Source organism: Piliocolobus tephrosceles, chromosome 8 (assembly GCF_002776525.5).
Source record: "Piliocolobus tephrosceles isolate RC106 chromosome 8, ASM277652v3, whole genome shotgun sequence".
Classification (NCBI taxonomy): Eukaryota; Metazoa; Chordata; class Mammalia; order Primates; family Cercopithecidae; genus Piliocolobus; species Piliocolobus tephrosceles.
Genome location: NC_045441.1, coordinates 79,819,228 through 79,842,909, shown reverse-complemented (window position 1 = coordinate 79,842,909; position 23,682 = coordinate 79,819,228). Strand labels below are relative to the sequence as shown.

General features: G+C 43.4%; 1 protein-coding gene across 1 annotated transcript in view; it reads right to left on the bottom strand.

The window, feature by feature from the left end:
- Positions 1-7,051: 7,051 nt before the first annotated feature.
- LOC111552382 (protein lifeguard 1) overlaps positions 7,052-23,682 on the bottom strand; it is a 25,904-nt gene continuing 9,273 nt past the window's right edge. The window contains exons 3-10 of the mRNA XM_023226583.2: positions 23,479-23,557; positions 22,129-22,182; positions 20,478-20,568; positions 16,497-16,534; positions 16,324-16,411; positions 12,850-12,939; positions 9,980-10,027; positions 7,052-7,623 (exon numbers count right to left, since the gene is read on the bottom strand). Coding sequence (XP_023082351.1) covers positions 7,474-7,623; positions 9,980-10,027; positions 12,850-12,939; positions 16,324-16,411; positions 16,497-16,534; positions 20,478-20,568; positions 22,129-22,182; positions 23,479-23,557 — 638 coding nt within the window. The 3' untranslated portion in view covers positions 7,052-7,473. The remainder of the gene's footprint in view (positions 7,624-9,979; positions 10,028-12,849; positions 12,940-16,323; positions 16,412-16,496; positions 16,535-20,477; positions 20,569-22,128; positions 22,183-23,478; positions 23,558-23,682) is intronic.

Genomic DNA, 23,682 nt, shown 5'->3' with positions numbered 1-23,682 from the left:
TGCTGGGCAGCAATTTGTGCCAAATCCCAGTGATATTTTTTGTAGCTATGGCTAATTCTAAAATGTATATGGAAAGGCAAAAGAACTAGAGTAGCTAAAACAATTTTGAAAAAGAAAACGAAAATGAGAGGAACCATGCTACCCTCTTTCAAGACAGTGCAATACTGGTGGATGGATAAACACATAGATCAATAGAATAGAACAGAGAACCAGAAATAGCCTCACACTAATCTTGTCAACTGGTTTTAACAAAGGCGCAAAAGGAGAAAGTATTTTCAATAAATGGCACCAGAACAATTGGTATGATATAAGGCAGGCAAAACTTAAGAACCCCTACTTAAAACTCATCCTTTATATATAAAACTTAAAATTGATCATAGATTTCAATGTAAAATATGAAACTTTTAGAAAGAACATAAAGTCGGCCAGGCGCAGTGGCTCATACCTGTAATCCCAGCACTTTGGGAGGCCGAGGCGGGTGGATCACGAGGTCAGGAGATCAAGACCATCCTGGCTAACACGGTGAAAACCCATCTCTACTAAAAATACAAACAATTAGCCGGGCGTGGTGGTGGGCGCCTGTAGTCCCAGCTACTCGGGAGGCTGAGGCAGGAGAATGGCGTGAACCCGGGGGGTGGAGCTTGCAGTGAGCCGAGATTGCGCCACTGCACTCCAGCCTGGGAGACAGAGCAAGACTCCATCTCAAAAAAAAAAAAAAAAAAAGAAAAGAAAAGAACATAAAGTCTTCTAAGATGTAGGCTAAGCAAAGAATGTTTAGACTTTACACTAAAAGCATGATCCATAAAAGAAAAAAATGATAAACTGGACTTCATCAAAATGTAAAACTTTTGCTCTACAAAAGATCTGATAAAGAAGATGAAGAGACAAGCCTGGGAGAAAATATTTGCAAACCACCTATCTGACAACTTATAGAATGCATAAGGAAGTCTCAAAACTAAACAGCAAAAAGATAATCCAATACAAAATGGACAACAGAGATGATGAAAAATTTCACCAAAAAAGATAAATAACTAACACATGGAATTTGCTCAGCATCACTGACCATCTGGGAATTGCAAATTAAGATCACAGTAAGACACTACACACCTATCAGAATGGCTAAAATAAATATTAGTGTCAACACCAAATGCTGGTAAGGATGTGGAGAAATGAATACTCATGCATTGCTGATGGGAATATAAAATGGTACAACCATCCTGGAAAATAATTTGGTAGTTTCTTCAAAAACTTAAGCATATACTTATCATATGACCCAATACTTGCACTCCTGGGCACTTGTCGCAGAGAAATGAAAACTTATATCCACACAAAAACCTGTACACATTTGTTCATAGCAACTATCTGTAATAGCTGAACCTGAAATCCACCAAAATGTCCTCTCATAGATGGTTAACAATGGTACATCTATGCAGTGGAATACTACTCAGCAATAAAAAGGAACAAACTATTGATTCAACCACTTGGATGGATCTCAAGGGCCTTATGCTGAATAAAAAGAAAGGCAGTCTGAAAAATATCACATGCTATATTATTCCACTTATATAACATTATTGAAATGACAAAACAATAAGAGTTGGAAGCAAATTAGTGTTGGCCAGGGGTTAGGGATGGTGGGGGCAGGGAGGTGTGTGTGTGACTATGAAGGAGTGACACAAGGGACATCTTTGTGATGATGGCATAGTCTGTATTGGTGGTGGCTATGTGAATCTACATGTGATAAAATCATATAGAAATATACATAGACATTTACCAATGTCAGTTTCCTAGTTTTGATATTGCACATTATGTGAAAGGTACTCGTTGGAGGAAACTGGCTAAAGCATACACAGGGCCTCTCTATAATAGCAACTTCCTATGAATCTGTTTGAATTATTGAATTATTTCTATTCAATTACTGAATTATTTTAAAATTAAAAAAAAAATAGATGGCAGACCAAAGTTGGCAAATAGGTTATGGTTTGCTGACCCCTGCTGTAGAGTAACAATTCAATAAATGAAATGTTATCTTAGTGCATTATGAGCTGTCAATATTACTACAACTTGGGAGCCATTGAAGATATCTTTAACAGCTAATTCATTTGTTTCAGAAACTTGGATTAAGCAAATGTACTTAATCCAAGTATCTTTGGATTAAGGTACTACCAGTGTTGGTAAGAAACTACTAACATTCATTCTTGATGGTAATGTCAAATATATTCCACAACATTTTAGCCACTGATGTTTTTGTATGGAATTAATTCACTGTGTATTCACTTTGGCAGGTGTATACACAGTAATGTTTGTTAAAATATCCAGACCCAGGAGCTTTAGGGGGCCTTCCTGGAGTTTTTGCTGAGTGACTTTAAAGACCATTTTTCTTCTGTGTGCTCACATTGCAGAGGTTAAGCCCATCTTCCAGGACTTTGCTAGTAGTAGTAAGAGATTATAAACACAATATGAAACTCTGCTGAAATAAACTCCCCTTCTGAGAGCTACCATAACCAGAAAGTAATGGAGATGCTGCAAATTTGTAACAACAGACAATCAAAAAGTCAGATGTCTGGGACTGCATATAGTGTCTGTACTTACATTCAAATGTCTTCCTTGAGATCTGTAAATTCCACCAAATTGCCATGTCCAATACTTTTGATAACAGAGGAAGGAGTTATCACAGTCTTCTCTGGCTGACTCCCTCATGCACAGCCCAGAGCAGCTGAATTAAACCTCCTCCAGTGTTATCTAAGCCCTAATTCCCCCAGCACGGGCTCTGCAGAACGCTTTTCCCTGCTTCCTCTATTCAGTCGTCTCACCTCCATCTCAAAAGAGACTGCCACAGGTGACAAGGCCAGTCCTGTCCTTCAGGTTTGGAAGAAAAAGGCCCTTGGCCTAAGGCCATCCTCACTCCTGTCCCTACTCGCTGGTTTTTATACCTTCACGTCCTTCTGCCTCCAAATATGCCCAAATGTCTTCCTATCCTGGAAAGTGAAAAAACAGGAAAAGCACAACCTTTGCCAGCCCCTGCTGTTTCTCCTCTTCCTTTAGGTAAACCTGGCAGACCTCTTGCAGGGGCTGTCCTTTCCTTCCACAACAACCATTCCTGCCTCATTGAAGTGTAGGTTCACTCCTCCCTGCCCCTAAGTCGGTGATCTGGTCCTTGTCAAATCTACTGGACTTGTTCCTAGTTTTATTGTGCCTTGACCTTTTTTAGTAGGTTAAGTGAAACAACCTCGTGTATTCTCAAGGACCTGGGACACCGTAGCCCTACGTCAGTTGTAGCTGAGCTTCACTAACATAGTTCTGAAAGTCTCTGATAGCCTCCATAACATCACACTTTCATCATTCTCTCATGTTGGCAACCAATGCCCTTCTTCTTTCATCTCCTAGTTATGGGCATACCCAGAGTTTGACTCTTGGGTTCTCCTTCCTTTTCTCTCATTTCTGGCAGTTTCATCTGTTCTCACAACCTCAGTTCTCACCAAATTTTGATGGTCCCCAATTCTTTCTAGCTCTGAGCTCCAGTGCCCAAAACTCTGCCAAATTAGTATTTGCTCTGCTTCCACATACAGAAAATATCTAATCCTACATTATCACCTTGTCTCATAGCTCCCCAAGCCATTTCCTCCTTTCTTAAGATGGCCTTTCTTTTTTTTTTTTTTTTTTTTCCTTTTTCCTTTTGAGGTGGAGTTTCAGTCTTGTTGCCCAGGCTGGAGTGCAATGGCACAACCTCGGCTCACTGCAACCTGTGCCTCCTAGATTCAAGCAATCCTCATGCCTCATCCTCCTGAGTAGCTGGGATTACAGATGCTCACCACCACACCTGGCTAATTTTTGTATTTTAAGTAGAGACAGGGTTTTGCCATGTTGGCCAGGCTGGTCTCGAACTCCTGACCTCAGGGGATCCGCCCACCTTGGCGTCCCAAAGTGCTGGGATTACAGGCATGAGCCACTGCGCCCGGTCAAGATGGCCTTATTTTATAAGTGACATTACCCACAGTAAACCCTGGGACATCCCCAACTTCCCCATGCTATACAGATCCATCCAATTAGATCTCAACTCCCACTAACCCTTTTGTCCATTATCTTGATCATATATGATTGGTTCATTCCACCCCATTTATCACCCTAGTTCTATCCTTTAATGCCTTAAGCCTAGGTTATTGCATTAACCCTTGCATAGGCCCTTTCTCCAATATCTCTCTTCTCCACCCTAAACCACCTGCCATGGACCAGACCAATTACCCTAAAGCAGTGCCTTCATCATGATACTGCAATCAAAATTTGACACCTACAAGATAAAGCCTGAAACCCTGTACCTGATATTTTAGGTCCTCCATCATCTGGCACAACTATTCCTCTACATAAATCTTTCTAACTCTCTCCCCAGACCACCTTAAGCATACCAGGAGCTTGCTGTCTTAGCATCTTTGTTCATACTGCAGCCGTGACGTATTCTTCCTGCTGGGGCAAGCACCAAAGGCTAGCTGGCCTAGGACTTGGAATTAGAAATAGGTGAAGTGGCAATGAGATACCATCTCACACCAGTTAAGAATAGCGATCATTAAAAAGTCAGGAAACAGCAGGTGCTGGAGAGGCTGTGGAAAAACAGGAACGCTTTTACACTGTTGGTGGGAGTGTAAACTAGTTCAACCATTGTGGAAGACAGTGTGGCAATTCTCAAGGATCTAGAACTAGAAATACCATTTGACCCAGTGATCCCATTACTAGGTATATACCCAAAGGATTATAAATCATGCTACTATAAAGATACATGCACATGTATGTTTATTGCAGCACTATAGCAAAGACTTGGAACCAACCCAAATGCCCATCAATGATAGACTGGATTAAGAAAATGTGGCACATATACACCATGGAATACTATGCAGCCATAAAAAAGGATGAGTTCATGTCCTTTGTAGCGACATGGATGAAGCTGGAAACCATCATTCTGAGCAAACTACCACAAGGACAAAAAACCAAACACCGCATGTTCTCACTCATAGGTGGGAATTGAACAATGAGAACATTTGGACACAGGGCGGGGAACATCACACACCGGGACTTGTCATGCAGTGGGGGAATGGGGGAGGGAGAGCATTAGGAGAAATGCCTAATGTAAATGACGAGTTAATGGGTACAGCAAACGAACATGGCACATGTATACCTATGTAACAAACCTGCACATTATGCACATGTACCCTAGAACTTAAAGTATTTAAAAAAAATAGGTGAGGGAGAAATGTAGACACCGGTTTCTTTGGATAGATCTTAAAGTGTGAGCTTTTATACATCTGAGTAAATTTTTTTCTCATAAAACATCTTACACCCTCAAGGTGTGAAACTCCAGGAGGGATACAAAAGTCTATTCAACCTGTAACCTTCAGGAATATAATCAAATATTATATAAGTAATTTAATTCAAAATGTTATGGAACTTTTTGTTGTTTAATAGATATAGAGCTTCAGTTTTGCAAGATGAAAAAGTTCTGGGCTAGGAGTGGTGGCTCATTCCTGTAATCTCAGCACTTTGGGAGGCTGAGGCAGGCGGACTGCTTGAGTTCAGGAGTTTAAGACCAGCCTGGGCAATATAGTTGTTAGCAGCTGCAAGTATCCAAGTCACAGGTCTGCAAAGTGTGTTACCAGCAGAACATATCAGTATCCATACAGGTCTACAGCAACCTCAATTCTTACCTCCTCAGAAGAAAGAATTTGACGAGAAGCATAAGGCAGGAGAGATGGAGGCAAGTTTTAGAGCATAAGTGAAAGTTGATGAAAAAGCTTTAGAGCAGGAAGGAAATAAAGTATACTTGGAAGAGGGCCAAGCAGACGGCTGGAAAGGCAAGTGCACAATTTGACCTTTTAACTTGGGGTTTTACGCACTGGCATACTTACAGGCTCTTGCATCCCTTCTCCCAACTCCTAAGATCTTGTTGGGAAGTGGCTGATCACCAGTTTCAGGTGTTTTCTATCTATTAGAAGATGGCCTTTCCCTGGTGCCAGCTGTGACCAATTATTACTTTAGTGAGACAGTTAACCACCTGACCATCACCTGATGGTCACCCAACACTCCTGGTGTGTGTGAGGCGGGGGGCCCTCTCCCAACCTGCTCATACCACACTAGCTACCCACTGTAACTTAGTGAGACCCTGTCTCTAACACACACACACACACACACACACAAAGCCTGGCACTGTGGTGTGTGCCTATAGTCCCAGCTACTTGGGAGGCTGAGGCAGGAGGATCACTTGAGCCCAGGAGATTGAGGCAGTGAGCTATGATTGTGCCATTGCACTCCGGCCTAGATGACAAAGTGAGAACCTGTCTCAAAAAACAAACAAACAAACAAAAAATACAGTTCTGGATATTGGTTGCACTTAACACTACTTGAACAGTACACTTAAAAATAATTAAGATGGGCCGGGCACAGTGGCTCACACCTGTAATCCCAGCACTTTGGGAGGCCAAGGTGGGCGATCGCTTCCGGTCAGGAGTTCGAGACCAGCCTGGCCAACATGGTGATCTCTCGTCTCTACTAAAAATACAAAAATGAGCCAGGCGTGGTGGCGCCCACCTGTAATCCCAGCTACTCAGGAGGCTGAGGCAAGACAAGTGCTTGAACCTAGGAGGCAGAGGCTGCAGTGAACCAAGATCGTGCCGTTGCACTCCAGTCTGAGTGACAGAGTGAGACTCCATCTCAAGGCAAAAAAAAAAAAAAAGAAGGCTAAGATGATAAATTTTATGCTATGTGTACTTTATCACAATTAAAAATAAAAATTAAATTAAAAATACCTTGGGGCTCCAAAGAAGGCGAATTGTTCCAACAGTCAGAGGAAGCGGCCTCTGAGTTCAGCCCTGAGCATAGGTGGGACGGTGACAATAGCAGCTAACGCTCCGTCCTGAGCCTTTCACGTACATGAACTTGATTAAAGCTCTCTAGACTCCACCAGATGGATGCTGTTACTCTCTCCAGCCTGACTCCAGAATCCAAGAGAAAGGCAGAATTCTCTGATTTATCTTTTGGTTTATCTCTTTAAAAATATCAGATGCCAGAATATTCCCACAGAATGTCCAAATCAAGAGAAGAGAAAGAAGTAAATGTAGATTTCTGTAGTCAATTGTATTCATGTGGAGATAAGTTGTTTATAGCTTTAAATAGTGTTCAGAAAACTCCAACAAAGGAATGGGCATCTTACAAATGTGTGTAAGTATGTAATTATGATACTTATCTTTTGAATCTATACAAATTAGAAATGTCCCCAGAAAGTTTTGCTACGTGACAATGGAACTGAAAATATAACAGCTACAGCTATCATCTACTCAATGCTAGGTTTCATTTGACAAAAAAATAAGTATTCTTAAATTTTTTTTAAATAAAAGAGCTTCTGAAATGGTGACTTCTGCATGCCCGAGCCTGGCAACACTTCACAGCACCCCTCCTTCCTCTTCTCCGCATGAGCCAGCTTTGGTTGTGTGACTACCGTCCCAGTCCAATCAGACGCAGAATAAAAATGAAAAGGTTGATGACGTCCAAGTAGATGTTCAGGGCAGCAAAAACATACTCTTCAGGGTCCAGGGAATAATGGTGGTGCCCTCCCAGCATGAGCTGCACATCCATCACCAAGTACTTGAAGAAAAGGAAGAATTAGCTACTTAAATTGTACATTTATATGAAATAAGTGTCCCAAATGATCTGAAAAAAAATATTTTAGCATCGGGAGAAACATTGTCAAAAGTCTGTTTTGGGCTGAATATGTTATTCTTACAGCCCCAGTTGGTCACTGGGTCCCCAAGTTTGCACTCTATAAAAACAGGTGCCTCACCTCAGCTGTGAATCCCTTCTCCCCCCTTTCTCCCTATGTCTCATTCCAGCACCTTTGGAAGGAAAGCTAAGGTGGCAAATTATTCCAATTTGCCCAAGACTCTGATATTCTGGGAAAGTCCTCAGTCCCAGGCAAACTGGGATAAATTCATCATGTTTATAAAAGAGGGGGAAAAAAAAACCCCAATGGCAGAGGATGCAGCTTTACTCTTAGCCTCCATCTTTCACCCTGGAGTCCCAGTTCCTCTGCAGAAGTGGTTTTCTTTCCCTTCCCTCCCCAAATCTCTGACTTTAATTTATTGCTTCTTACAAGAGGGGATATAATGACTCTCAATCATTTCACAGACATGCATGGGATGGTTAGGACTGCAGCTTCTCGGGAGAGGTTATGTGCTTGACAGTAACATGGGATGAGCTGGATCCAGTGGTGCCCCGCCCATCCAGGAGGAACAGGGCTCAGGATACTACCCAAGACACAACCAACCCACAGGGAAGCCCCAGCCAGGATTCAGACTCCTGTGAGCATTTGGGAATGAGGCACCCTGCCAACTCTGATAGTTAAGCATCCCCCAAAATTCAATTTTCTTTTCCAGCAATTTGTTTGGCATTGGGTAGACCTGTTTGAGTCTACAATCGTTTTTACTCTGCCTGCAAATGGGAAACAGAAACACCAACATACTTTTGCATGGAAGCATTGTTTGCAAGCATCAATACAGCAAGCATCAACACAAAAGGTCCGAGAGCATAGGAATAAAGGAAAATGAATGCAAATAATTTCCCTTTAAATAGGAAAAGAAATGAGAAAACTGGAATGTATATGCTTAACCTTGTCTACACCCATACCACCCTAAACACACCCGATCTCATCTGAAATATATATGCTTAACCTTAACCTCCTAGTGTGAATTTTTCTAACATTTGAAGGATATAACACAATTCCAACAACAATAAAAATGAAGCAAAATGTGGATAATTTTTAAGCCTAATGATAATATGTGGGGTTCATTACACCATTCTTGATCCTTCTGAATATGTATCAATACATTCTCGATATGTTTGGAAATTTTGAAAATAAATAATATTAAAAAATAAAATCTCAGCTGGGCACAGTGGCTCATGCCTATAATTTCGGCACTTTGGGAGGTGCCAAGGCGGATAGGATTACTTGAGCTCAGGAGTTTGAGATTAGCCTGAGCAACATAGCAGGACCTTGTCTTTACTAAAAATAAAAATGCAACCAACCAGATGTGGTGGCATGTGCCTGTAGTCCCAGCTACTGGGGAGGCTGAGCTAGGAGGACTGCTTGAGCCCAGGAGATGGGGCTGCTGTGAGCCATGATCATGCCACTGCACACCAGCCTGGGTGACAGAGCAAGACCCTGTCGGAAACAAAAACAACAAAACCCTGAAAGATGTGATATGATAAAAGCATGAAATGGAATTCCATGCAGCCCTTGAAAAAAGATTAGTTGGACCCAGGTCTGCTAATATGTGGAGGCCATTATTTTTAAGTGAAAAAGCAAAGGCAGAACATTATACATAGTATAGCTACGTTTGTGTAAGAAGAAATGGTGCCCATGTGTAAAGAAATTCTAAAAGGATTCCAAGAAACTGCTAACAGTTGTTCCTTCTAGGGACAGGGGATAAGAGAGGCACTTTAATTTTCATTTTATAATCTTCTATGTTGTTTGAATTTTAAAATGTGTGCATGTATTACTTTTTAAATAAAACATTCCTTAAAATAGTTTTAAAGATACGACAGCAAGAGATGGGACTACATGGAAGGAAAGACATTCCCAGATACATTAGCAGTGACCTCCACTGGTTCTCTAGGAGAAGTTTCCATTGTGAAAGAATAGAAACTGGTCTGGAGGGACAAACAAAAAAGAAACCACACCCCTGCTACACTAAGTTTCAAAGCTTATAAATAATTCTTCATTCTTTTCTGAAATATTCACTCTTTCAACAAAAGTGATGTTTTCATGGATTGGGAAACAATGGATCCGGCTCTCCAGAGGGTAATGGTGTTAAATATGATCCTTTAAAAAGGAGCTGAAGAGTTTCCAGTGAATTCCTAACCCCATGTGACTCCAGGCCTAGCACAAGGGCTTGGCATTGCACATACCACATTCTTTACCAAAGAGATGGAGCAACGGACTTACGAGTGAGAAGAGCACAGTTCCGAGTCCTGCATACAATAGATGCAGCCACTGCAAAGAGAAAGGATACGGTTGTATATGAAGAAAAAGATTTGGAATAATGAAAGGGGTCACTTAAGTCACTGCTGCCAGATAAGGAACCAATATCAAGAAAGCTGAATCTGTGGGGGAATTCATCTTTTCTTTTTTTAAAACTAAATTTTATTTTCTTTCAATAGCTTTTGGGGAAGAGGCGCTTTTTGGTTACATGGGTAAGTTCCTCAGTGGTGATTACTGAGATTTTGGGGCACTCGTCACCTGAGCAGTATATACTGTATCCAATATGTAGCCTTTTTACCCTCACACCCCTCCCACCCTTCCCCTAAGTCCCCAAAGTCCATGATAGCATTCTTAGTCAACAGCACCCACTCAATTCCAATGAGCAAGCAAATAAAAACTAAGCTTGCACATGCCAAATAATATTCACCAAGTACGTGCTAAATGTCTCATGCATGGTAGGGCAAGTAGAATGTATTAGACGTATTTCACTTTGTGCCCCATCTACATAGCCCTTCTAGAGAATCTGCCCTCTCCCCTCAGTTCAAGGAACAGGAAGCTTTGGGGTCATAGTGACCTTCACACATCCTAGCTAGAGCTGATTGACAAGCAGTGGAAGACCCCAGCTCCAAAAACAGTGAGTCTGATAACTGATCAGGGACTTCTGATATGTCAGTGGGCTTAGACAGATGCACCAGGCCAGCTGGAAATCAATTCTCAGGATAGAGGGAACCAAGTAGCAGAGGCTGTTGTATCTTTAGTGCGTGCTGGCACTATTACTGCTATAAGCAGAGGTGGCTACTCAACTCAGCCACAGAGAGGAAGGCAAGGTTTTCATTCCTCGGAATCCCAGTTCTTCTTCCCACCTAGGAGGTCTATGAGTTTCTCTGGCTCTTGGCCTCAAGCTAGTCCGAGTGGTATCTGTTCCTTGCAACACAAACAGCCCCAGTCAGAATATGGAACTAGTCTAAATGCCAAATGACTTGGTTCTATTGGGGAAGAGGATTAAAAAATGGAGTACAAAATCTGACAAAAGGCTACATATTGGATACAGTATATACTGCTCAGGTGATGAGTGCACCAGCATCCTGAAGAGTTCTTCGGGATGAGAGAGCTGGTTCTGAGAGGGGTGGGCAAAGCACTGCCAGCTTTCACCAAGGATAGGTTCTTGGTGAAGACGATCAGAAGCCAGTGATACGGTCTGGGAGACACAGTATTTCCAGACTGAGCTAATAGCAAGAAAACACCTGATCACTGGAATCCAAAGGTTTCAAAATTGCCAAAGTCCAACAAGCATGTAGACGTAGGGAATGGCTCCAACAAAGCCTTCCATTTAAACACATATGCAAGTCTGTAGATGTTTGTGACAGAAAATTTAGAATGGGAACTAAGATCTATCTATCTAGTGGGAAAGAGTTTTTTAACTGCACCTAAGTTATACTGTAAAGACTTATGGAACCCACCTAATGTTTGCATTATCACTACCAATATCTCTGCTGCCATTAATAAGTGGAGAACTGGGGCCTTTTAAGGCCCATCTTTGTGATGCCTTTGAGTTTATCTCTAAAGTGCAGGTGCCACCTTCCTAGCTCGAAGCCTATGGGGTCATTCATAACACCAAGAACTGTTGATTCTGTGTGTCTAAAGATCGTGTAACTAGTTCACTTGTCGTCCAAGAAACTCCTTGGTTCAGCACTGGGACCAAGTTGGCCTTAAGGTTTTAGTCAAAAGGGTCCCAGGTCCCAGACCAGCTCTCAGTGGATCTGGCCTCCACACAGGAGCCACTGACAGATTGCCAGCACCAGGCCAGATCACACCTCTCAGTCTCTACAGCCCTTCTGAGTCAGTCCATGGACTGTGCAATGAGGTGGGAAGAGCATGGTCACTCGAGTCGCCCTGACCTGGCCTCAGTGCCACCCTGGCCACTCACTCCCTGTGGGATATAGATGAATTATTAAATTTCTCTCAGTCTGTTTTCTTATCTATAAAATAGATGAGCTATGTACTTTTCAGGAATGTTGTCAGAATTTAACGTGATGTTTTGTGAAAAACACATTGGCCTATGTCCAATATCTAGTAAGAATTCAATGAATACATTAAAGAAAAAAAAAAGCTAGAATTGGAAAATAAGGAGCCTCCTCTAGGCTGCTATCAGAAAGGCCCAAACAGGTCTTTCTCTTCTACTCCTGGTACTTCAAACAAGCAGCACCCAAATATAGGAGAAGGAATCTGGCCTGCCCTCATGGGTAGGCTCACCTCAAGACCCTCTTGGAGAAGAACAACTGTCTAGGGTTGTGGCTCAATGTTCACATGCCAGAGTTTCTGCACATAGTACCTCCTAACGACCACTGTGGGGGCCACTAGGATCCGTCTCACAGACCTTCATTTACCAGGAGGAGAATGGAACTGACCACAAGCACAGCTGCTGTGCTGTGCAACCCATTGCAGTTTGCACTTAGGCCATGCTTCCCCCTTCTCAGTCCTTGCTGGGAGCAGCAGGGCCCTCCCTGGAAGACATGTCACCACCCTGATGATTGACTTTAGTTCTGGAACTTCCTGATGGCCTTGCTGAGCCGCCCTCAGACCACGCCGTGTGCTCCCACTCAGCCTCCCCTCCCTCTCCTTCACTCGAGGCCTGATATGCCTTCATGGTCTGACAGCTCCCCCAGCTGTTGGCTCCCTGCCCCTTTTCTCTCATGGGCATTTCTCCTACTAAAATCTTTGCACGCTTATCCCCAACTCCACGTCTGCTTCTCAGAGGGCCCAGACTAACATAACCAGTACTTCATCTATATGTTTAACAATTCTCTGAGGCTTCCCAGTAAGATCTCACTCACATATGATCGCACGAAGATTAAGATAATTCCATAGATAAAAAGCACGAAGCAGGAAACGAACAGCACTCCATTTAGCAAGGTAAAATCCCACTGAGGAAACATAAACAGCATAAACAACTCAGTTACCATCTATAAGAAATTTTAGGATGTTTAAAGATGCATCTTATACCCCATAGAAGAAACTGGCCCATTGCTAATAATTTACCCTGATCAATTCCAAGAACCATGGAAATACATTAGCTCCAACCACTACAAAATGCTACATAAAAAGTGTTATATTGACTGGGAGAAAAAGGTAGACGTATGGGTGAAATGCCAGTAGCCATGAGTTGATATTTGGAAACTGGGTAATGGGTACCTGGGGGTTCATTATATTATTCTATTTTTGTACTTGTATGAAATTTCCCATAATAAAAATACATTGAATGAGTAGGATGCATATTTGAAGGTATAGGATGATCATAATCATTCATATGTTCAAAAGCATGTACATAGAAAACATTAATGGAGTGAAACATACCAAGATGTTAACTGGCTATCTTTTTCACATTTATATGCATATATTTTCACAAAAGTATACACTAAACTTTCAGAAGTTACTGCTAATGATTCTTTTGTAATTTGGAAATGCATTGATGTGGTTTTTGTTTTTGTCTTTATAAATCAGTGACCCAAATCAGCCTGAGGAGATTAAGATTTTCTTAAGAAAGAGGATGTTTGGCCAGGCGCAGTGGCTCAAGCCTATAATCCCAGCACTTTGGGAGGCCGAGACGGGCGGATCACGAGGTCAGGAATTTGAGACCATATTGGCTAATGCGGTGAAACCCCGTCTCTACTAAAAAAATAAAAAAAATTAGCCGGGCAAGGTGGCGGGCGCCTGTAGTCCCAGCTACTCGGGAGGCTGAGGCAGGAGAATGGCGTAACCCAGGAGGCGGAGCTTGCAGTGAGCTGAGATCCGGCCATTGCACTCCAGCCTGGGCGACAGAGTGAGACTCCGTCTCAAAAAAAAAAAAAGAAAGAGGATGTTTATCTTCTGGCCTTAAAAAAATTAGATTATGCAGACACACAAGAGCCTTTAATTCTGTATATTTTCTTGCAAGAGTATTTTCCTAATTCTTTTATTTCCCTCATCATGAAGGCAGGATAACTGGAGTGAGGTAAATTCAGGTGGGGAGCCCTGTCAGCTCTGACCAAGCCCAAGAGATAACAGGTTCCAAGTCACACCTGTGGTGGGCTGTCAGCTTCAGAGGCCCACAGAGCACGCAGTCACTCTGGGATCCAGATGATGTCATCCAGGAACAATGGTGGGCCATAGCGTCCACACCCCAACCTCACCCCGTTCTCTTCTTGGCCAGTGCCAAGAGCCCACACAAACCACAGCCACATCCCAAATTCCCAGGCCCCACTTTAGAGAGAAAGGCAGGCAGACAGGGAGGCTGAACAGCTGAGCATTTTGTATCCACATGACACTATCACCCAGTCCAAAGGAACTGCTTCAACTGTGAGATCCAATTACAGTTCAACCAAATGGACGTTTAGTTAATTTTCTCCCTGGTAAGTGGACAGTTGGGGTTCATGAAAAAACTCAGACTCACTGTGTTCCTACATTCCCTCTGTATCCCTTGGGTTGTGGTTGGACTGAATTTTGCCATCCCCAACACATAACTTAACAAAGGGAAAAAATGTGGTTGACCATGGGTTCAGCTGCCTTTCAAAGTCATCAACGTGAATGCCATCCTTAGAATACTTTGTGGCCGGGCACAGTGGCTCATGCCTGTAATCTTAGCACTTTTGGAGGTGAGGCAGGAGCATCGCTTGAGCCTAGGAGTTCAAGACGAGCCTGGGCGACCTAGGGAGACCCCTACTCTATAAAATATTTAAAAATTAGCCAGGGGTGGTGGCAAATGCTTGTAGTCCCAGCTACTTGGGAGGCTGAGATGGGACGATCACTTGAGCCCTGGAGGTAGAGGTTGCAATGAGCCATGTCTGTACCACTGCACTCCAGCCTGGGTGACAGAGCAAGACCCTGTCTCAAAAATAAACAAACAAACAAACAGAAAAAAACTTTGCAATGTAATATTCACTCCCCTGAATCCAGGTCATAGGTTACCTGTGACTTAAAATATTAATGGGCTTTTTAAAAAGTATTCTGGCAGTTTAGAGGATTTTTTGAGACAAGAGTCTCGCTTTGTCACCAGGCTGGAGTGCAGTGGCACGATCTCGGCTTACTGCAACCTCCGCCTCCCGCGTTCAAGTGATTCTCCTGCCTCAGACTCCTGAGTAACTGGGACTACAGGTGCGTGCCACCACACCCAGCTAATTTTTGTATTTTTAGTACAGATGGGGTTTCACCATGTTGGCCAGGATGGTCTCGATCTCTTGACCTTGTGATCTGCCTGCCTCAGCCTCCCAAAGTGCTGGGATTACAGCACCTAGCCATCTTAGAGTATTTTAAATGGCTTGAGAAATCTGTGCATTCAACAGTGGCCCACCTTACTCATTGCAAGGAAGCCTATCTGTGTACAAATCGGCTGGTATCTACAAATGACCAGCTTTAAGATGGCAAATACTGATCTCATCATCAATTAAAGTTGAATCTCTAACTTTTGATATAGTTTGACTAAATATCTAGTAGGTCCTTCTGTCTCTCTGACACTTCTGTTTCCACCAGGAAAAGGCTAAAATTCAGCATGTGTATAAGACCTTCCTTATGATGTTTGCCAAACAGCTTGGGAAATGCACTCCCTTCTGTGTAAGTTATTTACCTGACTAAGGCCAGCCCGTTCTTTACAAAAGGAAGCTGACCAGGACTGAAAGGAGGGGCCACAGGAAATGCTGCATCAGATCTCAAGAACACGCTACGGTTGGACAGAGGCTCAGAGTGTTCGAGAAATAATCTCGAATTATGAGATGTCCTCTGGGACATCTTGGCATTTTGGAACCTGGTAAACTGTACAACTTTTAAATTTTTAAATTCCCTGTATCAGTCAGCGCCCTAGCAAGGAACAGATGACACACTCAAATAGAATGATCTGAGGAGGGTTTGTTTGTAAAGGAACTATCCACAGAAGGGTCTGCAGGCAACCAGAACGGGTAGTGCAGTAAGCTAGGCTGGCAGCCAGCCAAAGAGCTGTTACCAGTCCCAGGCCCAAAAGGAGAAAGGAGAGGGGGCAGTTATAGGAGCCCAGAAGGTGTGTTGAGTTAGCCATCTTGTGATAGGCAGTGAATCTTGCTAAGGTACACTGCTAGCCGAAGAAGAACTTGTCACTGGGAGGAAGCCATGGGAATCAGTACCTCTCCCTTCCTGCCCCTGTCTCCAGCTGGGACTCCCCATTGGCCAAAGCCCACGGAAAGCTCAAAGGCAAGAGGGCCCTGAAGGTGAGACCTCCAGGACTGAGAGAGCCGGGGGAGGCATAGGGAAATGTTTCGGGGACAAAGGGACGTATCTGGCACACTCCCTTCAATAATACCTACTTTTGTCTGTAGAGCAAACAAAGTGAGTGCTAGTGTCACCAGAGTGGTTGCAGCTGTTGCCCATAACACTTCCTCGGCCTTGTAGAAACTAAAACCAGAGACTGTGATTATTGTTCACATACATTCCAAGAAAAGCACATACAAATCAAAGGAAATGTGTATCAAAGACTCACACTGATATGGCTCCTAGCAGTAGACCTTCAAGAGCTGTCTAAAAACAAAATTCACAATAAATCAGAAGCCTGCTTCCCGAGGCATGGGGGCAAGGCCCAGAATTCAGAAGAGGTGATTTGAGGGGTGCGCTTCTGAGCAGGGTCTAGGGAGCAAGGGGGAATATGCACAGCCTGGTACACACAGCCACACGGCGACTATGGGGAATAAACAGAATTCAATATTTCCGTAACATCCTCCCTAGGATGGACAAGAGAAAATTATTAGTCAACATTTCTTTGAACACTGTAGTAACTTTAACATACTCAGTGAATTAAATATGTATTAATTATGAATGTAGAAACCAAGGTCAAAAGGTTCATTTGTAGACCATATTGTCATTCATCAAAGGGGGCCACCCACACAGTATCAATGTTTCATCAGGACAGGATATGTGATATCTAAGCTTCATAACACTCTGGGTACAGACACTTTCCACGGCACCTGAGGGAGAGCCTTCCAACCTCAGACATGGGATGAGAACCAAGGTCTTCCCAGTGCGGGAGATGGGGCTGGAGGGCAGATACTGGCAGAGCAGAGTGGGGAGCTGCACCTGCAGGTGCCAGCCCCAGGCTTAGGAGGGCTGTCATCACGCAAATAGAGCCAGGGGTGTGGGGAAAGGTGGGATAAGGGTAGGGACTGAGAGCCAGCGGGCAGTCAGGCTGGAGGATGAGACCAAGAAAGGCACTGAGGTTGTGCCCAGGCCCACAGACCTGCCAAGGCGTGAGGATGACAGAGCAGTGGCTGCAGGGCTAAAGGCATGCCCAGCCCCAAGACTGCTCTGCCAGAGGCAAATCCAGAGACTGGGCTGACCCACTGGTCCACAGGCAGAGCCAGGAAAGACTCCTCCAGTCTCCAGAGGTAAAAATGAAGGCACATCCTAGTACGAGGCCTGCAAGAGAAGGCTTTGAACTCCTGCTGGCCAAGGATGGCTGGGAGCAGAGGCTGGGAAAGAAGCAGTGTCCCCAAAGTCCTGGGTTGCCTGTCTGGCATTTCCAAACCCAGGGGGTAATCGCCTGATTCTCTACTTTGTACAACTTAATGAAGTAGCTTGTCTCTATTTCCATTGTAGGGAAAACAGTGTATCTAGTCTCCATACAAATGATATTTAATAATGTGCTTGCTTCCAATCTTCCTCTCTAGATGACTTTTTTCCTCTTCTACTGGATCAGTTGCTTCCTATTTCTCCAGCTCCAGCAGCACATGAAGGAGGTGTGCATGTGTGTGGTGTGGGTGGTGTATGTGTGAGTTTGTGAGTGAGGTGTGTATGGTGTGTGTGCCTCTGTGTCTGTGTAATATGTGTAAGCGTGTGAGCGTGCATGTGTGTGTGGTGTGTGTGCTATGAGTGGTGTGTGTAAATGTGTGGTGTGTGTGTGACTGTGTGTGTATGTGGTGTGAGGAGGATGTGTGGTGTGAATGGTGTGAGGGGGTGTGGGGTGTGACTGTTGTGTGCGTAAATGTGTGACTGTGTGTTGTGTATGTAGGTGTGTGACTGTATGTGTAATTGGGAGCAACTGCGAGGAGACAGGGAGAGAAAAGAGGAAATGGTTTCAAGCTGGAAAACGGATTTCGGTTTTCGAAAGAGTGGGAGAGTAGGAAGAGGCCGTGGAAGTCACAACTGTCTGAAGACTTCAAGAGCTCAGAACATGGGCTCCAGGGGCCAAAACTCTATGGGAGAAAAGCTGTTGTCAGTGAATGTGTTTTCCTTTTTTCCCTCAACTCCTTTTCTGAAATGGGCTTTTTCCTATATATCTTCTAACCCTTGGACATGACGTTTAAGTCTGGAAGACATAACAAATGCTTTACCCCTGTATAACATCTCTTAAGCCGTTACTTGCTTTGAGATAAACAGCAAAACCTCAGAGATGAGAGCTTCCTTGGAGACCAATAACTTTTGTCTCTTGTAATAAACGTTAAGGCCATTTAAAATGTTCAAATAAAAAACTCAAACATTTCTGGGAAACCAGCACGCCCTCCTGTCACCCTTCCCCACCGTCTCGGCTCCCAGATTCCCGCCTCCGTCTGGCTTCCAGCCCCGCCCCGTTCTGAGTGTGATCTCTGCTGTCAGTGCAGGAACTGGGACACCCCACTGCTGGCCTAGGCAGTGAGCAGGGTACCCACACCAGCTAACGAAGGCTCCTCCATGCTCTGGCAGGTGAGGAAATGTCCAAACCTGAACAGCGGGCAGCCAGTCTTCTCCAGCCTCAGGAGCCAGCTATTCCTCCCAGCATGTAAATCCCCAGGGTCGCTACAGGGTACTGGTGCTGAGTCTCACCGACGGTCACGTGTGCCCGCTCGCTTTGACCACCAGGGGGCGCAGAACCAAACCTAGGCTCCAGACACGTGCATAGGACTTGACGCATTTTGTCCACGAATCTAACCATTAACTTTTTCTACCCTATTTTTCCTTTCATCAGATTTTTTCCATTAATTGATCTTATCTTTATATATTATTGATATTTTCATAAGCCACCTCAAGTCTGATTTGGAATCAGATGGGGAATAAATCAATTGGCAAATAAATCTTCCTGTGAAAGAAAGATCAACAGTGCTTGGGAAGAAATGCCAACCTTCCCAAAAAAAGAATTGTTTTCTGGCCGGGCGCAGTGGCTTACATCTGTAATCCCAGCACTTTGGGAGGCCGAGGCGGGCGGATCACCTGAGGTCAGAAGTTCGTAGACCAGCCTAGCCAACATGGTGAAATCCCGTCTCTACTAAAAATACAAAAATTAGCTGGGCGTGGTGGCGTGCACCTATAATCCCAGCTACTCGGGAGGCTGAGGCAGGAGCATCGCTTGAACCTGGGAGGCAGAGGTTGCAGTGAGCCGAGATCGTGCCATTGCACTCCAGCCTGGGCGACAAGGGCGAGAGACTTCTTCTCCAAAAAAAAAGAATCGTTTGCTGACACCCTCCTGAATCATACTGAGACGGTTCTGGGTTTTCCTAAGAGGACCCAAACACTCTTGGAGTTACTATCTGTGAGCTTCAGAGAGGCCACACCCCCGGGAAGCAAGAGGTTTGGCCTGACTGTTCCGCCTGACTCCTGAAGGATGCCGGGTCACTGGGGAGGAGCCCTGCCACCTCTGGGCAGCTAAGCCCTGAGTTGGAATGCGGGGAAACTGGTGGAAATTCGAGTTCCATTCAGGTTTAGAAAAATCTAGGAGCTTCAGGTACCTGCTGAGAGCTGGCACGATCCTGGGGTTCCTGTGGGCAGCATAGAAAGGAATTGGCTGCAAGAAAGGGAGCCACCCAGTGTTCTGTGGTCCAGGGTGGCACCAACGACAGAAAATGGGCAGGTGTGGCGAGGCCTTGTGAGTGGAAGCCACCACAATGAGGCGCTGGGGAACCCGGAACCCGGGACCAGGAACCAGGCCGCGGATCAGGAGAGCCCTCTCAGCCCCTGACTCTGCGGTGCTGCAAAAGCCCTCTGAGCTGAGATGCAAGCTGTGGAAATGAGGGAGAACCTCGCTCAGAGATGGGTTCTGCTCCCAGTGGGATTTGAAGAAGAAATAAAATACATTTTACAAGAATAAAGAAATATAAACTTCTTGCACATGACTTTGTGAACTAGACGTGGAAACCACTCTCCATAACAAAATGTACTTGCGCCTGAGAGGGGTCCGGCAATAGCAAGGTTAACTGTTCCTGAAGTGTAACCCATGCTCGGGAGTGCGCGCCCCCAGGTGGCCTCATCAGAGGCAAGTGTGCCGGCACGAAGTCGCCCAGATCCCCAGATCCCCTAATCTGCTCAAAGGGTGTGATACCATCTCATAAGTTTACTACTTCATTACAAACAAAATTCCGCCAAGAGAACGTTTCACAAATAATTTCTATCTGTATTATTCCACAGGAAGAGTTTCCATAATAAAATGAATGAATTTAATAACGCGACAAAAATATATTTCAGAGGTGAACTAGAACAGGTGCTGACAAGGTTTACTTACAAAGAATCCCAGGAGAATGTAATTTGCGGGCACCTGACGGCGGAGATTCCCACAGCAAGCAAGTATAATCAGTACCGCAAAAAATGCTGGGCTGGAGGATAATTTAAAACCATGTGTTATTTGTTTTCAGTGACTATATCTTAGCATATTATATTTTACAGAGACAAATAGATGTAGATACAGATCATAGTATTACTATGATCTTACTTATCTCATAGTATTATAAACAAAAATGTTTATTATTTTTGCCTTTTCTTAGCTTGTTTTTTTTGTTGTTGTTGTTGTTGTTTTGTTTTGTTTTGTTTTGTTTTGTTTGGAAACGAAGTTTCACTCTTGTCCCCGAGGCTGGAGTGCAATGGCGCGGGAAAGTAGCTGGGATTACAGGCACCTGCCACCTCACTGCAACCTCCACCTCCCGGGTTCAAGCGATTCTCCTGCCTCAGCCTCCAAAGTAGCTGGGATTACAGGCACCTGCCACCAAGCCTGGCTAGTGTTTGTATTTTTAGTAGAGGTGGGGTTTCACCATGTTGGCCAGGCTGGTCTACAAACTCCAGACCTCAGGTGATCCGCTGGCTTCAGCCTCCCAAAGTGCTGGGATTACAGGTGTGAGCCACCACTCGGCCTTCTTAGCTTTTAAAGTTAACTTTTCTCATTTCCATCCACAGATAACTTATGGGCATTAAAATATTTTTATTTTAAAATAATTATAGATTCACAGGAATTTGCAAAGAGATAAAGAGGTCCAATGAAATCTTTACTTAGTTTCCCCCAGTGGTTACATCTTATGTATTTATAATACAGTACCAAAACCAGTAATTTAGTAATTTGACATTGATACAGTATATATATATATATTTCTATATCATCGAATTATGACACAAATCTATGTGCAGATGCATGTAACCACTATCACAATCAAGATTCAGAACTATCCCTTCAAGAAAACATGCACAAAGACCTCTCTTATACTACGCCAGCCCTGTAGAGTGTGAAAGTCACCAATGCCAAGATGGAGTCACTTAGGTCACATCCAGAATGGAGCCAGAGGCCATGAAGGAGGGGATCTGTATATCTGAGATAAGAACTAGCCCAAAGACCTTTTAAAAGCCCACAAGAAATTTCTATATGCCCCACATGTCCCTACATGTCCTGCCTACATGTCTATAACAGAGTATATCACAAAAAATTCCTCAAGATCGCAGCATTCCAGCCAAGCTGCTCTCACAAAAACACTTGCCTGGCAATGGCTGTCTCCACCAATGAGTTAGCACCAGCTCCCGTGACAAGCCCCTGTGGCCAATGATCTTTGTTTCAAAATAATTTACCTAGACTTCTCTTTGCCTTTTAAAGGCTTCCTCTTATTCCAACCTCTCCATCATCCATCATGGCCTGTGTATCCCACCTTGCAATGCCCCTGCCACTTCCAAATACACTCTGCAGGAAGCCTCTCTGTCATTAATTTAGGTTAACAATAGTAACACCCACACCCACACACTCAACCCTAACTCCTGACAGTCATTAATTTGTTTTTCATCCCTATAATTTTATCATTTCAAGAATGCTATACCTTGTACCTCATTTTGAATAGTAAAAGAACCTCAGGCAATAGACAGTAGAAAAAACACATTGTATTAAGTCCAATGATACTTACAAGGTTGCATAGATGAACCAGGGGTTTTTGAGTACCCAAACTTTTAAAGCCTCCCTGGTTAAAAAAAAATTTAACACAGTTTTACACAATAAATATTTCACTAATAAATATGATATTTAAGTAGAAGTAAAGCAATATCATGAGAAGAAAGGAAGAAACCCTAAATGATGAATAATGATGGATGGGGATGAAACAGTGAAACATTCTTTTTCTTAAAATAGATATATTCATAATAAGTTATAAGTAAAATTGGATGAATGCAAATGTCCTAATAAATGTTTTCATTTTTAAAATGCTGAGACTGATACATGTGCAAAGCAAAAGAAATCAACTTCTCATCTGTTTGTTTCATAAATATAGATTTTCATAGGATATATTTAAGCAGTGACAGATCATAGTCGCTCAAATAAGTTATTTCTTTTGTTTTTAGAGACAGGGTCTTGCTCTGTTGCCCAGGCTGGAGTGCAGTGGCATGATCATGGCTCACTGCAGCCTTGAACTCATGGTCAAGCGTTCCTCTTGTCTCAGCCTCCTGAATAGCTGGGACTACAGGCATATGGCACCACATCTGGCTAATTTTTATTTTTATTTTTGTAGAGATGGGGTTCTCACTATGTTGCCCAGGTTGGTCTTAAACTCCTGGCCTCAAGCAATCCTCCCACCTCAGCCTCCCAAAGCACTGGGATTACAGGTGTGAATCACTGCACCCAACCCCCTCAAATAATTTCTGAATTTAATACTGTTCCAGCCTCCAAGGTCTCCATAATCTCACCTTTCTTTTTCCTTGAGAGAGAGTCTCACTCTGTTGCCCAGGCTGGAGTGCAGTGGCTCAATCTTAGCTCATTACAACCTCCACCTCCTAAGTTTAAGCTATCCTCCTGACTCAGCCTCCTGAGTAGCTGGGGTTACAGGCACCCACCACCACGCCTGGCTAATTTTTGTATTTTTAGTAAAGACAGGGTTTTGCCATTTTGGCCAGGCTGGTCTTGAACTTCTGACCTCAAGTGATCCACCAACCTCAGACTCCCAAATTGCTGGGATTACAGACATGAACCCCCACGTCTGGCTCACCTTTTCTTCTCTATCCAGTTTTAACTGTGGAAACAGCTCAGGAGAAAATAAAAAAGAAAGCAGTGTCCAAAATAAGAGTTAAAAAAAAAGCTTTTTTGCTTCAGTTAGGAAGTGAAAGTAAAATTCTAGAAATCTACTACCACCTTGGTCTAGGAGTTGCCTCAGAAAAACAAAAAGAGACAAACTGTTTTTAAATGATCAAAATTAAATTAAGCTGATTCAATAAGAATTAATGTAAACAACCTAACACTTAATTCTACATCAGTCATAAAGACTTACCAGAAAATAAACACACTGGTAATTACTGCAGTGAGCAACAACTGAACTGACAGGAGGAGGAACACTTTGATAATGAAAGCTGAGGAGACAGAAACATTATTTTTATGACACAATAGCCAAAAGTAACTACATAAATGTAATGACTTATTTTTGACATTTAATGAAAGGATTATTATTATTATTACTTTTTTTTGCTTTTTTTTT